General features: G+C 40.4%; 1 protein-coding gene across 7 annotated transcripts in view; it reads right to left on the bottom strand.

The window, feature by feature from the left end:
* The window catches only part of ZC3H13 (zinc finger CCCH-type containing 13), a 38,710-nt gene that overhangs the window by 22,104 nt on the left and 1,951 nt on the right, over nucleotides 1–14,655 (bottom strand). For 5 of the 7 annotated variants that reach the window (XM_072135234.1, XM_072135238.1, XM_072135235.1 and 2 more), the window contains exons 2-8: nucleotides 13,250–13,383; nucleotides 12,420–12,529; nucleotides 10,932–11,043; nucleotides 10,661–10,769; nucleotides 7,695–7,834; nucleotides 2,807–2,964; nucleotides 1,695–1,892 (exon numbers count right to left, since the gene is read on the bottom strand). In XM_072135234.1, coding sequence (XP_071991335.1) covers nucleotides 1,695–1,892; nucleotides 2,807–2,964; nucleotides 7,695–7,834; nucleotides 10,661–10,769; nucleotides 10,932–11,043; nucleotides 12,420–12,529; nucleotides 13,250–13,366 — 944 coding nt within the window. In that variant the 5' untranslated portion in view covers nucleotides 13,367–13,383. The remainder of the gene's footprint in view (nucleotides 1–1,694; nucleotides 1,893–2,806; nucleotides 2,965–7,694; nucleotides 7,835–10,660; nucleotides 10,770–10,931; nucleotides 11,044–12,419; nucleotides 12,530–13,249; nucleotides 13,384–14,655) is intronic. The other 2 variants (XM_072135237.1, XM_072135239.1) reach the window with 2 other exon arrangements.

Here is a 14,655-nt window from a genome sequence, read left to right as displayed (position 1 = left end):
AATTAAACAAATGTGTACAAAAAAGAAAAAAAAATTTTGGCCATCTTCTGACGCTAATAACTTTTTCATACTTTGGTGCACGGAGATGTGCGAGGGGTCATTTTTTGCAAAATGAGGCGACGTTTTCATTGCTACCATTTTGAGGTCTGTGCGACATTTTGATCATTTTATGTTTCATTTTTTATGTTATGTAAAAAGGTGTAAAAGTCGCATTTCGGACATTTGGGCGCCATTTCCCGCCTCGGAGGTCACCGCCGGCCGTAACCGTTTTTATATTTTGATAGATCGGGCATTTTGGGACGCGGCGATACCTAATATGTTTGTGATTTTTACTGTTTATTATGTTTTATATCCGTTCTAGGGAAAGGGGGGTGATTTGAACTTTTAATATTTTATTAATTTTTATTTTTTTAAACTTTTTTTTTCACTATTTTTTAGACCATCTAGGGTACATTAACCCTAGATGGTCAGATCGCTGCAACCATATACTGCAATACTTCTGTATTGCAATATATGGCATTTTTGCAGCACATTCATTACCATGAGCCACTGGCTCATTGTAACGAATCTGCAGATGCCAGATAGTCTCGGGTCAAACGAAGACCCGAGGCTACCATGGCAACCAATCGCCGCCCCCCCCCCCCCCCCGCCCGATGACGTTCGGGGGCGCGGTGATCGCATTAAAGATGGCGCCCGAGCGCCGCCGTTTTTTAAACGCCGCCGGCGACTTTGCCGGCGGCAATCACATGGTTAATAGCCGCAGTCGGTGCAAAAACCCCCACCTTTGTATGAAGAGGACTCAGCCCGTGAGCCCTCTTCATACATCCCTTATACCTCTGCGCCGTAGAGCTACGGCGCAGAGCGTTAAGGGGTTAAGGATGCTACAACCTTCTTTTACTCTAGGGCAGTGATGGCAAACCTTTTATAGGCCGAGTGCCAAAACTACGACCAAAATCCACTTATTTACTGTGAAGTGCCAACGTGGCATTTTAAGCAGTAACTTATTACTACGTGTTCTTCCACATCTTTCAATCGTATCGGCCCCTTGAGGCCACTAATACAGTTGAAAGAAAGAGGGCCTTTCTGTAGAGGAAGATTGGTGGGTCCAACAGGATGACCTCCAGTTCTGTCAACACCACCTCACTTTTCCTGGCGTTCCAAACAGCCAATGAAGTGTCGCTTTAAAATAGCGCTGAGAGTATCATCTCATAAGTTGCCTTGGACCTCAGGAAGATTTGGTCCTGTTTGGTGAACTCTGTCCTATGGTGATGGCCTGAGTGCCCACAGAAAGGACTCTGAGTGCCACCTCTGGCACCCGTGCCATAGGTTCGCGACCACTGCTCTAGGGCATCAGCACAGCAATAGGTTTATGTATATTCTTTCACAAGTTATAGTGCTATCTTATTCCAAAGTGGTGGAAAAACATCATCATCTTGTGTAAACATATACAAGTATCAATGGCCATAGCCCCGCTCAGAAACAATTAGCACAAGTCTCATTAGAAGGAATTTATGTTTGGTCAAGAACAAGGAAAACATTTTGTTGGGACCACCTTATTTGCTTGCTGCTATAAACATTCTACCCCATTACTTATCAGTATTGGAAATGTAACTGTGCAGTAAAAGTCCAGGTCAGAAGTTTCTATGCAGTACAAGCACCAACACACAAAATCACTAAAACTGAGAAATACTGACCTCTGTCTATCTTTCTTGTCCCTGTGTTTTTCGGCCTCTCTGCCCCTTTCCTTCACATCCTTCACTCTCTCATCAGTACGATCCTTCATTTTATGTTTATCTTTGTGCTTCTTCGAGAGTGAAATGTCTTCTTGAGCAGGTGGAGGAGGACTTGGTGTGCGTGGTCCTTTCTTCTTGCTTTGAGCCACTTTGGAGTGTCTGTAACAAGAACAGTTATTAGGAGCTAACAAGACTGGTTTAAGCTACCAACATTGGACGAGACCCACTACCTACGTGGGATGTACAGTGGGTAAGGAAAGTATTCAGACCCTTTAAATTTTTCACTGTTTCATTGTAGCCAGCGATGGTAAGCCCATCTTGACAGAAAAAAAAAAACAGAAACAGAAATTTTTGATTATTTCTTAATCAAGAAAAACTGAAACATCACCTGGTATTCATTATTGAGGCGGTTTGCTCAGTATTGATTCAAAGAGCCTTTTGAGCTAGTACAGCCACGTCTTCCTGTGAATGATGCAACAAGCTTTTGCAGCACTATGTAGTGCAGGGTTGCTAGCTTTATTGGAAGCTTCTCAGTTTTTCTTGTTTAATAAATTAAAAACAATATCTACATTTGTTTTTCTCTGTAAAGAAAAGTTATTTTTTGTGCTCATTAATGTACACTTTTCACACTTAACTTACCAATTGGTTGCATTAAAACAAAGAGTGAAAACACTAAAGAGGTCTCAATACTTTCCGTACCCACTGAATTACAGCTGTATTCTACGGATGGATAACCAGATATAGAACCAACATTTGGTTTCAGGCCACAACACAAAAGTTCCAGAAAAAAACTCAACACTACACGTATCAGCAGTCGGCATGTGGTGACAAAGCAGATCTATGCTGCACTATTCCACCCCATGTCTTGATAGACACTATCACAAGATTTTTTTGTGAAGGACACTGTAAGCTCCCCTAATACACAATTATTACCAATGGGCCTAATGAAAAAATAGAAGCATTATAGGAATTTATTATGCTGAAAGATCAGGCGATTTAAACCACAGTGAATGCAGGAATTTTGGCTTAATAGTTCATATAATGAAGTCTTAGTCTGTTAACTTGCCACTTACCTCACTGTTGGTTCAGATGGAGGTGGTGATGATCCAGCTGCCACCTTCTTTTCTTTCTTACTTGTAGGATTGCCAGCTTTTGGACTGGACTTCCGTTTAGGAGATTTACTGGATTTACTTGGTGAAGGAGACATTTTGGCAATAACTTCAGGTGAAATCTACAAAATTAAACAAATAAAACACAATTGTATTTTTTTAAAATATCTTTTGTACTTATTTTAATGGGTTTACACAATCCTTCAACATTAATGCTATATTGCCCAGGATAGACCAATTTCAGACTGGTGGGGGCTGAATTTTTTGCACCCCAGCAGCAGCTATTTTTGAGAGTACTGTATTGACATTTCATCCCATTATTATTTAAGTTACATTTAGACATCAACTGGTTCACGACCGCCCGCCGTGTATTCTCGGCACCAGTCAGGTCCCACTGCATGGAGAGGGCTCACGGGCTGTGCGCTCTCCATAGGCGGTAAAGGACACCTGTCATCAGGTCTGTGTCACTATTTCTGTCACCACTACCTGTTGGAGCAGCTGACAAGTATCCCATCCCAGCCTTTATCTAGTCAATTCATACATTAATCATTATAAAATCATCTATTCTTTATTATGTAAATGAAGCTGATCACATGGTCAGAGGCAGTGATGTCACCCGTTACCCCTCACCTCCCCCTGCTCATGTCTGTGTGTAATGTATAGTAAAGCATAGTTAGTGTGTGTGCTGCATCCTCCTAATCAAAGAGACACAGACATCAGCTACACCAGTACCTGACATTGCTGCACCCTGGAGCTGTTGTATCTCTCCTATACACACACACACAGGCTGCAGGAGGCGTGGCCAGCAGCACCAGGAAGCACATCATTATACAGGTTGTCAGTCATGCACTGGGGTGTGGCTGTACAGCTTGAATAAGCTGGACAGCTTGAATATGCTAATGCTTCATTGGACATTTCACAGGTCATTTGCTTACAGCTTTAGGACCTCATTGCTTAAGTTTACAGGAATGTAGAGGGACAATGAAGGGATAGAGGCAATGCTCTCTAATGGCAGTTTATGAAAATATATTTAGTTTAGGGGGGTTATTTTGCCTGACGGGTTCTCTTTAATGGTAACACCCACGAAAGGTACAAGCAGATTGTAATGAAAGAGGAGGAAAATCGCCATATACTGCCATACTGTAGTATGGCAGTATATGATAGGATCGATCAGACAACCTAGGGTTAATGTACCAAGGGAGTCTGAAAAATAGTAAAAAGGAAAATTTAAAAAAAAAAAAAAAAAATGTAAAAAAAATTTGATAAAAAAACCTAAAAATTCAAATTTCCTCCCTTTCCCTAGAACTGACAAATCTAAATAAACAGTAAAAATCATAAACACATTAGGTATCGACGCGTCCGAAAATGCCAGATCAAAATATATTAACGATTTTTCAATGCGTTTAACCCCGTAACGGAAAATAGCACCCAAAGTTGAAAATGGCACTTTGCTATTTTGAAAAATATAAAAAAAATCTATAAAAAGTGATCAAAAAGGTTATACAGTCCTAAAAATGATATAAATTGAAAATATTATCAAATGTCGCAAAAAATGATACCACCAAAAAGCTCCGTATAACAAAGTATAAAAAAGTTATTAGCGCCAGAAGATGGCAATATAAAAAAAAAAATAATAATAATAAATTGTACAGGTGGTTTTAATTTTTGTAAATGTATGAAAACAATATAAAACCTACACAAATTTGGTATCTGCGTAATCGTATTGACCCAAAGAAGTAGACATGTCATTGGGGCGTGCAGTGAAAGCCATAATATCCAAGCCCACAAGAAAATGGCGCAAATGCCACCATTTTCACTGCCTTTGTAAGTTTTTCCCGCTTCCCAGTACATGGCATGGAATATTCAATACCATCGCTATGAAGTGCCGTCACACATAAAAATAAAAAAGTTAAAGATTGTTGAAGGTGGGGAGTGAAAAATGGAAAAACAGGAAAGGGCCCGTTCCTTAACCGGTTAAATAAACCTACCATGAGGGATCTACCATCAGAAGTAGATCTGATGGTAGATTTCTCCTGCCTGCCCCTGCCCTAATCTGTAATTTTATAATCCTGGGCGTGTACTAGCCTGGCCGGGCACTGGGAGCTAAGGCTAGAGCCTCTGCAATTAATTTACATATTAGTAAAATTGTAAACAAGTTAGGTTAGGTTCCAGGATTATTAAATTACAGATTAGGGCAGAGAGACAGGAATAATCTACCATCAAATCTACTTCTGATAGTAGATTCCTCATGGTAGGTTTCCTTTAAAATAAACTTTTAAAATCATAAATCGCTCTGGGAACATGTATGGGCTGGGAGATGTGAATAAAAGAAATTAGAGAAATGCGATTCTCTGCATCCAGAAGACTCACCCGACACTGTACATCTCTTGAACAGGTCCTGGATTGGATCCTCCCATCTTTCCCTTAATAAAACTCCATTCTGTTTAGTGGATATCCTTGTTTCACCACTGTATAACACTGCTGTTCCTCATGGATGACCCAAATACTCTTACTCTCCTGCGATTTTAATTGCTTGCTACAGCCATATCTATATACATTTCACAACAACACTATAGTTAGCAATGCACCCATGGCCTAAGTGTGGCAACCGTGACCTCTCACATGTAGATTATCTCACAATAACCTTGCCTGACCACGCACCTCCTCTCAAAAGGTCACACTGACTACAGGAGATTCAGTAAGAAAGGGTAGTCAGTCCCCTTCTGACTCCGGGCTTTGAAAAAGGAGCCCTCTCATTTCCTCCGCTATGACAGAATTTAACATTAACGAGGCTATGCTGCAGTTCGAGGCACAGCCAATTCTCACCTTAGAGGATTTGTTATAAAGGAAATCGCTAGAAGTAAAAGTTTGGCCCCAGCGGCAACCCTAAGGCGCACAGTAGATGAGTCGGAGGGTTTGTTTGTTACTTCTGACAACACTAAAGTTTCTCTCAGGCCACTTATTACAACAAGCAGCACATAAGAGTGGGTACACTCCAAAATCATGTCAAAGAGCCAGAAAAATAGTAGAAAGCAAAACTCACACTACTTACCTTGAACCAAAACAGAGGAACAATACACGAACCCAGTCCCGTGTTACCTTTACTACTCAATACAGTCTACAATATCATCAGGTAGTCAACATTATTCAGAAACATCTGCCAATCCTCAAACATGAACCCACCCTCAGACAAATATTACAGAATGGTGTATCGTTTACATCTACCAGAGCACGAACTTTGGGAAATCTTTTGTCACCAAACACCTTTTCTGACAAACCTTCAAACAAACACTGGCTTCAAGTTAAAGGCAGTTACTGCTGTGGAGGTAGTCGTTGTAACCTATGCAAATATATGTACAAAACTACATCCTTCATGTCAGTTATCACAGGCATAAGCTACAACATCCCCTCATATATAAATTGTGAAACTACCCACGTAATTTACCTTGTACAATGTTCCTTGTGTTCTCTCCAGTATGTGGGCTGTACTGCCCGAAAACTCAAGGATCGCATAAGTGAGCATGTTACCGGTGCAAACCCCCGTACTATAGCGAGTACACGCAGTCTCTCTGGGATCTCTAAACATTATAAAGAAGTTCACTTTGGATCCATGACTGGCATGCATGTTACAGCTATTGAACAGGTTCCCAAACCCGTAAGAGGAGGCGATTGGAAAAAAGCACTTTTCTCTCGAGAGGCTTTCTGGATCCTTAACCTAGAAACCCGGTCTCCAAAGGGACTAAACTTTAAACAAGATCTCATGTATTTTTACTAATGTTACCCTTTGTTTACATTCATTATTTCATTTTCATGTTCTCCCCTCCCTCTCTCCTTTTCTTTTTCCCCTCCCCTTTCCTTCTCCTTTGTCTTTTCCCCTTTTTCCTATGTCTTTGTATCCACGCCCGTGGAAGGGGCGTTCCTCATGACCTCACCGGAAACCTGTTCTGGGTCACCACTTGTTGTTATTTAATCCCTGTAACAGGTCCCACGAGTTAGGTATGAATAAGGACTAGGTAGCTCAAGTCCGAAACGCGTTACCGCAAGCTCTTTTTTTGTGTCATGTTTGTGCATATCCATGCCTGTTTTCTTGCAAGGTGCAAGTTTTTAATCTGAAGAATGAATTAAACTTTTTGATACTTTTTACTAAAAAAAACGAAGTCTTCCTCTATTCAACTGTTGGAGTCCGCACCCTGTTTTTCGTCTTTTGATATTAGCCGCTGTGGCGGTCCCGATACCGGATCGGACCTTGGATCTCCAACCACATGTCGTTCTAAGGCCAAGCAAGGACTCTATCTGGGTGAGCAGTTTTCCAATTTTTTTTCTCTGTTTTTGCAGCACATAAGAGTGTTTTCCTTAATATCGTAGAGGGAGAGTGTGCAGGACACATGCTAGCCACTATTGTCAACACCCAACAGGGTCTTCTACATCTCTCATGCTTGCAGTCTGCCTCAGGTGTACAAAGGGGTGTTCCCATTTCATCAAATATTATTGTTTCTAATATACTATCTATATCAATAGCTCATGGTTTTCTAGATCTCTGCTTGCTGTCACTTCCAGTGGATACAAATCTGACCATGGTCACAGGTGCATGGCTCGTTATAACACACAACTCTGCTTACTCTATGATACTAACGAGCTGTGCACCTGTGGGGATTCCTGCAGAAGAACAGCAAGCAGAGATCTAGAAAACCATGAGAAATTGATGCAGGAGGTATAATGGAAAATTGTTTAACTTTTCATCATATAAACAATTTGCTGAAATGGGAATAACCCTTTAATTACCCTGACAGACACACGAAGAAAAACAACAAATAATCTTAGCATTCATTTATTTTTTTTACTTTATATTTACCTCCTTCTTTATAACAATTTCTTCACGTTTATCCATGTTTTCCTGTTCCAATTTCATTAACTCGCGTTGTATTTTCTGACGTTTCATTTCCAAAGACAATTCATGGTCATAGTCATAATTTACATCACCATTTTCTGAATCTAGGACAAATTACAGCACAATACTTAAATATTGTAAATGTAAAGCAAAGGAAAGAAATTAACTCAACATAGCCTCTAGTAAAACTGTTGTCGTGCCTGGGGTGTGCACTTTACAGGACTTTTCTGGACAAAGTAAATGTAGTAGTAAATGGCAGCCAAACAAAGCAGTTGCAATGTGAGAGATTGACTATCATGATAAACCCTTGAAGGCAACAGGTTTGCTTCATGTAATGTTGTACCATGAGTCCCTATCAGGACTTCTACTCCTTAATTCACATGGGCTGTGTACTACAGAAGGATTTGTAACCTCATTAGAAGCCAACACAGCAGGCGAGACATCTCTGTAGAATCAGCCCATGGGCTAAGAACTAAATTGCGGTTATGTCCTGAACATACTGCTTACACGCTCTAATTCAGACAGCACCTACTGTGCAAAAGCTTGTGGCCAACTACAATGAAAGTAATATACAGAAATGTTCATTGATGCAGCATGAATGGATCTGATAAGCCCAATTTACAGCTTACAAACCAGTAGAAAAAAAAAAATGAGCCTACATACTACAGTGTACAGGAATCAAAGAAATCTGCTTAAAAGATAGGGATCACAACTTTTCTATTATGTATTATTATACAGATTTTTTTTCTGGACTAGAATGTTAGCTGCAGAAAACGCTACAAGATAAACCTTTCCCTTGTCTTGAGTACTTATTATAAAAAATGGTGTCAGATGTTGGTAGCATGTTAACAGAGCTAACAGCATTATAACATGTTTTCATAAATAATCCAATATAATATTTAACACCCAGCTGCTGCAGCAACTTAGAAGACCCCTTCCTCCATTTGAGCATAAACATCTCTTTTAGTGCCGTTTCACACAGACTGATCAACTCAAGATCACAGCATGCAAGATTCCAGTGCCACAGGCTTACTACACTGTAAGGAACCAGAATCCTTGCATCATGTCGATCAGTGATGTCAGGCGTTTGTGCTTCCCCTACTAAACAACAGCACTGTAGTGTAACCGGTTACGTCAGACCCTCATCACTCCATTAGATTAATGCAGCAGACCGCACATGACCGTTCTGCTCCATTACTCTCTATGGAGCTGACGGAAATTGATGCTGATTCCCTATCCACTGGAAAGGGCCTAACATTCCTTTGTGGGAAAACCCTTTTAAGGGCAGTTTCTCTCCAAACCAACAAAAACGCGGTTGGCACTACTTAGATGATACAGATCTATAGTGTAAGGAGTGCCTGCTTTTTTAATATATAGCAGTGCCAAGACTAGATCATGTTTACACGGTTGGTGCGGCTGTTTAGTAATAAAAACAAGCAAGAACTCCTTACACCATAGATCGCCATTATGTAAGGAGTTCTGTCGGTCTGTGCCACAGGACTAAGCACGGTTCGCGGACCACCAATGGCAGTTTGAAATTGCCCTAAAAGGGTATTCCCATCTGGGCGTTCACATTTGATTGAATTAATCTGCTACATAAGTGCATTTATTCATTTGAACTTTATTAAAAATAACTTTCCCATAATTGTAGCCATGTTGGCCCTTAGAAATTAGATAACTGTCATTGGATGCACCCACACTAGCAGTGGCCTGACATGCGCTATTGAAACCTACCTGACCCCTTGGATTCAGCGTTCATTACCACAGGACGGCTGTGGGACAGGCTGTAAGGGTGAACTCACACTGGTGTTTTTTTTTCACTGATCAATGGTAAATTTAAAGCCTGTTCTGTTTGTGTTCAATGACAACATTGGGTCAGTGGAAAAAAACTGAAGTGTTAAAAAGAACATTGAAAAAACTGGTTCAGTAAGGAATCAGTGGGGAAAAAAAAATTACTGAAGTCTGGAAGAGAAATCCAATCTGTATGTGTTCATAAGCCAAAATGGGTTCAGTGAAAAGTTACTGGTGTGAAAAATAAGTCCACCCCAACTCCAACCATTTATATACAAAAACGTATTGTCTCTTTGGGCAATCTCTCTAGTAGAGGTGATCACATCCAAGGTTAACAAGGCTACATTTATGGATAATTATCTTCAATTGGATGCTATGAAAAAAATGTACTTGTGTGTCTATGTGGCAGATAGAGTTAGTTAAATCTTAATGCCCAGATGACAATATCCCTTTAAGTTATTTCATCAGTTTTAATTTAAACCAATATAAAAATGTGGGAAATGAGGACTAATACTAATGAGGAAGTTCTGATCAACAGCTACTTGTTTATGGGGGAAGCTAGAAACAGCAGAAAAGTTTTGCTACCTTTAGGTTAGTACTCACTTATTTTTCCATGTGGGTTAACTGCATGAAAATGAAATGAACAATTTGCAGAAAGTAAAAATTAACTTCAAATACTACCGGAATTTACTAAGGATGAAATCTAGCGTAATTTCACAGACAGATCTCTGCCCAAAACAAGTAATGTTTAAAAGAACCAAATTTGCTGTAATAAACCTAATGACAGGCTTCCATAGTACTATACCAACTACTGCCCTCAAAGTTTTAGATTAAAAAATGCATAGTTCCTTTCCCCAGAAAATAAACTGTGGAAGCTTACCTGGCCCCCTGCCAAAAGGAGCAGCAAGTTACAAGTGACATGTGACATTTACGTGAGTTTAACAAAATAAGAAGTCAACTGGGTTTTGCACCTAGGATAACTGTCATGATATGCATGACAAGACTAATTGTAACTCAATCAGTCATGCAGTTTGGTTTTATTATGAGCAGCCTCAAAGTTTACATGAGGCGCTGGGCTCCCGACAAACTATCATGTTTATCCCTGGGTGCCTATAGCCTTATTATCTTGTGCTTTTTACCGTCTCTAGTAGTTTCCCATTCACCTGCTTCTTCGTCAGTTTCTGGAGTTCTTTCCTTAGTAATTTTAATGTCTTCCTTTTCTCTGTGTCTTCCCCTGGCAGACTCTTTCTACAATGAAAAGTATTTCTTAATGTCAGTATTAGCAGAAATAGCACACACCAGGACTATGTTCACATCCATGCATGTAGCAACAACTCATTAACAAAAAACATCATTATAGGAAATAAACAAGCTTAAAAAAAATACCATCATTTATTTATCTATTCATACCCTGGAAGGAGAAGTTTGTTCCTCAGCTGTGCGTTTCTGTGGTTCTGATTCTACCTCCTGACGCTTATTTTTCATTCTATCACGCAAATCTATAGTGGGTCTTTCTGGTGACCTAAGAACAGAGGGATTTCATGAAGACACTTATAAGGTAGAGATCAGTTATACAAAATTTGAGAGTAAACCAAACAGTTCACACCTGCTTTCATATCACCATTAACTTCCATCAATAAAATGATAATGGAAGACTAACCGATCGATTATCTCCATTGATTTCAATGGTTTTTTTTTAAAGGGGTTGTTTGGCTTTCTTAAACAAAACAAACAAAAAAAAAGTGTACTAACCTCATCCAGCATTCTCAGTCTCCCCCACTTGGCACACCCCTGCCCCAGCGGATCATACAGTGCCTAGCGTGCCTGCCCCTGTAAACAAACAGGAGCATGGCTCTGACGAATGGCGGAACGGGCGACTAGGAGTGCCAGAAGAGGCATGTACATGTTTGTTTATTCATTTATTACAGCAGCCACCAGCCAAAGTCGGACAACCCCCTTTAACTGCTTTCGGTAGTGTACGTCTGCGCCACTTCCTTTAATCTGTTATATGAAGGGATAATTGGGCAGGAGCTGTTGTGAATGGACATCAACGTTAACAGCGGAGGTCAAAATGCAATTGTCAACTGGGCCATTTTTTCACAAACACTCATCAAAAACCAAAATCTAATGCATGAGAATAATTATGTAGCAAAAAATAGAGAAAAAGTTATATATGAAAATGTTGTATTATATATTCTGCGTTTCTTCTGAACTAACGGCTTCTTTATCCTTCCCAAAACCGTTGAACAGCTTTTTTTATTTTCTGCGATCTGTAGTTTATATGGGGGTTCCAGAATTTTATTGTGTTGATCACCTTTTCTTGGGAAAAGGTGGCAAATATTAAATTGGAAGCACCACTGTTAATAAGCTGTTTGCAGAGACCCCAATGTTTAGAGGAGCAGTGCGGCCTTTTCATGGTCTACCAAGCAGAACACATGATTGTAGCTAGGCCCCATCATTTGTATATTACTGAGCAAAGCAGAAGCAATGCGACGACCAGATCTCCGAAGCTGCAATGGCAGAACAATCTGATGTTACCATCTCTCTGACTGAAAGGTGGCCAATATATAAAACTCAAAATGTGGGATGGGGATCAGGGTTAGGCTACATTTGTCCGTGTTTTATTTAGTCAACAGATAGAAAAGTGTTTGTCCTTGTGCTATGGGCCATGGTTTTCACTGGTTTGGGTGTGTATGCGTGTCGTCTGCCCAGCATATTCCTGCGGAGTTTACAGCTCAGACAGTCTTTTCTGCATCCACCAACACAGAAGCAGCCCTCACACACCAGTAGATTGTTTGTGGCCAAAGAACTAACTTTGTGCTATTCAAGTTACTAAAAGACTCCAACAAAATCTTCAAAAATAAGACCATGTCAAGACTGTGTAATAAAGCTACTTACCTTCGGTAAGTACTGCTATAGCCTTTCCCCCTTGGTGATGGGCCATGAACATATCTACAGGTATTACCATACACACAGTTACCAGTTTTCATCCAGTTACGACACTGTGTCTGAAAGAATAAAGAAAACCACATAAATCTGGAACTATTTATGTACTGGGTGCACTGTAGCAATCGCAAAATAATTACTTTAAAGCCAGAATTATGGAAGTTTATCATAATAAAGACCTTTGTGTACCATATACGAGGCAAACGCAGCTTGCAGGAGTTTTCAAGAACTTTCATGTTGATGACTTATCCTTTATAGGTTACAAACACAAGAATAATGGGGATCGGAATAGGAAAAATCTACCTGATATGTAACAGCCCCAAGTGGTACACAGCTTTCCCAATTACTTAAATGCTCATCTATAACCCATTCTCAACTCAACTTATTGATGGGGGTGCTGGGATTTAGATCCCAACCAACCTGATATTGATGGGTTATGCTAAGGAAAGGTCATTAATGTATTTTAAAAATCCTAGAAATCCCCTCAAAGGCCTCATCTATCCAAGTGGACCATTTAGATTTTAGTGTTGTTCTGCAGATGAAGCCATCAGAAGGCTTTCTCATTGGACTACTTCGGGCATTCTGTCAATCTTGTCTGTAAACTAACCATCTACTTGCTGCAGGAGAACAGTTCTACTACAATGAATGGTTGGCCATATACTACAAGGCTGAGCCACCACAGTCACTCATAGTCTCAGGGGCTCTCCACACTGGCTAAGAGAATGGAGAGCTGGGGTCCTGGGTGGTCCCTATCATACAGAAAGAAATGAGTCTGCTCTTACCTCTGCACTATTCCCTGTGCTAGGTCCAAGCCTCTCAAAAACACTTGGTCTACGTGATGTGCTATCCGATATGGTCTTGGTATTTTCTACTGTGACCTTCCGTCGGATTTTTGACATCTTGTTCTTTTTCTTTCCTATTAAAGGGTAAAGATGTTTTTCTTTAATGCTCTGCATCTTACGTTTTAAAGTGAACGTTCACCTGAAAACCACATTTTCAGTTACATGAAAAAGATGAGCGGCTTTTTAAAAGATACGGCATTGCTCATCCAGTGTTACTGCCTGTATCATAGTCCAAAATTCTGATCACAAGAGCTTCAGAGCCGAAATCTGCTGGCAGCCCTTTAGGATGGTTAGGAATGATTCACAGGCGGGATCAGGAATATGATACAAGTTGTAACTTGGCATTAGTAAACAGCGTAGTGTATTCAATTAAAACTCATATCAGTATAAAAGCCATAACAGTATTTAGAGCGACGCAATTCATGTAAACTTTACTTACGTTGTATCGATCCATACAGTGGTCATGACATTTCCCGATACAGGAACATGATTGATTTCATCAGCAACAGATCTCCGTGACTTAAAGGGGTTTTCCCACAAAAAAAAGTTAGGCCCTCACATGGGGTCTGATGGGGTCTCCCCGTTGGCACTCCGTCAGACTAATGGAGCAGACGGCCGCACATGACAGTTCTGCTCCATTAATCTTTATGGAATGGACGGAAAGTGCCGAACTTTTGTTAACGGGAAAACCCCTTTGAGTCGATTCCAAAAATCTCACTCCATGTGTCGGTGGGATTTTCCAGTCCGAAAGTAGAACGTAAATGCAGCATGTACATTTAGTAGTTCTATGTTCAGTCCAGTAAATCCAAAAGACACACGGGGAGGAGATTTATCATTAGTGTGTGAGAGCAAAACTGTTCTATTAGCAACCAATCAGAGCTCAGCTTTTGTTTCCCCACAGCAGTTCATAAAAAGAAAGCAAAGCTCTGATTGGTTTTCACGAGCAACTAGTTCTGATCTTAGACGCTTCTAAAGAATCTCCTTGACTGAGCGGGATTATCCGAACAAACTCACCCGTGTACAACCAGCATTATAATGGGCCATTAACTTTGCTCTGACAACTACAGAGTGGACAAAGCAGTGACAATGCAATGCACACAGCTCACAGCCACCAATGTCCCATAGATGGCTTCTTGCATCCATACACAACTGTAATGGGAAACTGCTGGGCCCCATGTGCAATCCAGCTAAGACCCCAACTGTAATCATCACATTACATCACAGGCTCCGGGGTCCAGGTGTGTATGTATCTGCTCAAGTTACACCCATGCGCATGAAACACTTCGGACCTGCCATATTCTCATCCATGAGACATTGGATCATGTGAGCTGTAGTCCACAGTTCTG

This window comes from Engystomops pustulosus, chromosome 2 (assembly GCF_040894005.1).
Source record: "Engystomops pustulosus chromosome 2, aEngPut4.maternal, whole genome shotgun sequence".
NCBI lineage: Eukaryota > Metazoa > Chordata > Amphibia > Anura > Leptodactylidae > Engystomops > Engystomops pustulosus.
The sequence above is the reverse complement of the archived record's forward strand: the minus strand, read 5'-3'. Positions and strand labels throughout refer to the sequence as shown.